Source organism: Hemiscyllium ocellatum, chromosome 31 (genome assembly GCF_020745735.1).
Source record: "Hemiscyllium ocellatum isolate sHemOce1 chromosome 31, sHemOce1.pat.X.cur, whole genome shotgun sequence".
Classification (NCBI taxonomy): Eukaryota; Metazoa; Chordata; class Chondrichthyes; order Orectolobiformes; family Hemiscylliidae; genus Hemiscyllium; species Hemiscyllium ocellatum.
The window spans coordinates 21160879-21163119 of NC_083431.1; the positions used below are offsets into that span (position 1 = coordinate 21160879).

Sequence of the window (2241 nt, forward strand, 5' to 3'; positions counted from 1 at the left end):
CAGATTTTTGAATTTGCTATTGAAACTACTTTGCTATCACTGGAATGATACGACATTTCCTGGACATCTTAACCAAATTCCATTATAGTAGTACAAGTAAAAATGCACTATGGGTTTGTGTTGGTAATCTTTTCTGTGTCAATGTCAGCAAATAGATGCATATAAGCTTTGAATTAAAAAATAATATGGTGAAATAAAATTGGTGTATTATAATGGAAATGCTGACATTACTCATCATTAAGCCTGTGAGAACCACATTCTGTAAAGGCATCTGATCATTTTATTCATGTAATTTGTAAACTGTGTTTGTAACTCATTCATGGGATGTGGGAGTTACTGGATGGCCTGCATTTATTGTACATTCCTTGCAACCCTTCAGAAGACCTTGAACTACTGCAGTCCTTGGGAATTGGAAATTACACTGTTTCCTTGTGTGTTATGCACTCATTTCCACTACCGTAGCAGTAAATTGTCAACTATATGTACTTTTTACTATTTAAAGTTTTTGATTATTTATATTATTTAATAACATATATCCATGATATTGTTCTTGAGTTAATACTGTTAATAACTTAAAGAAGATCATTTTGAAAATAGCTGTTACTTTCAGTTACCGAGGTACAAGTAGGTAAAATTAATATTGAACTATACTTTGCTGATATCAACTTTTTTTCTTTCTACAGATCTAGATATGGGTGATTGGTCATTACTTGGCCGTCTCCTAAATGAAGTTCAGAATCATTCCACAGTAGTTGGGAAGATCTGGTTGACAGTGTTGCTGATTTTTCGTATTTTGCTGGTCACACTAGTGGGTGATGCAGTATATGGTGATGAGCAATCGAAGTTCACCTGTAACACCCGTCAGCCAGGCTGTAATAATGTTTGTTATGACACTTTTGCCCCTATTTCTCATCTGAGGTTCTGGATTTTCCAAATTGTTCTGGTCTCAACACCATCCATTTTCTATATTGTGTATGTCCTGCATAAAATAGCAAAAGATGAAAAATATGAAATGGAAAAAATGCATACACTGGAATTATCCAACAATCCTATGACTAGTGGACACCTTCCAAAAGATGAAAGCTTGACTCTAAGATCTTTTGTTGGCGACTCTCAGGAAATTAAATGTTATCAAAGGGATGGAGATGATGAAATAGAGCACATTAAAAGCAGAAAGAACAATGATCCAATCTATCTATCGAATAAGGTTTTAACTGTATATATTATACATGTAATGCTGAGAGCAGTTGTGGAAATAATATTTTTGCTGGGACAGTACTACCTGTATGGATTTAATGTTCCATGTCTGTTTGTGTGTTGGACCTATCCATGTCCAACCAAAACAGACTGCTTCATATCCAGAGCCACAGAAAAGACCATCTTTTTGAACTTTATGTTTTGTGTTAGTCTTGCATGCTTTTTGCTGAACATCGTTGAGCTCCATTATTTGGGATGGATTTATATTGCACGTGTGTTATGTACTACTTGCTCACCCTGTTGCAAGGAGGAGAAACAAAAGGAAGCAGTAAATCAGTCTTCACAACAAAAACCTCTTAAATTAGCACTAAAAACTTCATTCTACAACAACCTAACACTGAAATCGTCAGTAGGATTGTTGAAACAGGGATCAGATAATCTTCCAAGTCAAGCAGCAATTTCATTGGATTCTGAATCAGTAGAAAGCACAACATATCAGGATGAAAAGGAATGTGGCAAGCTGCAACATGGAAATCTAAACATGCCTGGAACAAGCAAGAAAGCTTGGCTTTAAAAAAAGAGGTTTTAAACAGATATTGTTACATTCTAAATTTAATGTTTACAGATTCTTTATATCAAAACAGTAACAAAACGTTTACTGATTAATATTAACTGTTTGCCATTGTAAAACAGAAAACAGTAGTTAAATTAGCCAAATATTAAGTATGACCAGGTACTGGAATGCCTTATTATTGTGTTGTAAAAGGCAGTTCAGTAAACCAAAATGAAGGAAAATATCACAATTTGAAATTGTGAAGGAGAGAGCACTTTCTAAAAACTATGGTGAGGTTCTCAGTTTGTGCTAAATTTTCTCTTGTTGTTGGAACAAAACAGAAATGCCCTCAAACACCTGAACAGTCAATCTGTCAAACCTTTCAGAACATGCAAGTTCGAACTCAAGAATTTCAATCAGAAATTACTCAGAAAATTCCAAACTGTAAGTACTCAACTTTGAAACAGATGGGAATCTTTTCCCCTTGTCAA

The 2241-nt window shown here is 34.5% G+C and overlaps 1 protein-coding gene across 1 annotated transcript; it reads left to right on the forward strand.

The window, feature by feature from the left end:
- The first annotated feature begins 691 nt into the window (after window positions 1–691).
- LOC132830238 (gap junction Cx32.7 protein) lies at window positions 692–1771 on the forward strand. Its single transcript, XM_060847772.1, has one exon. It carries the CDS (start codon window positions 692–694, stop codon window positions 1769–1771), a length of 1080 nt encoding a protein of 359 aa, XP_060703755.1.
- The last annotated feature ends 470 nt before the right edge of the window (window positions 1772–2241 follow it).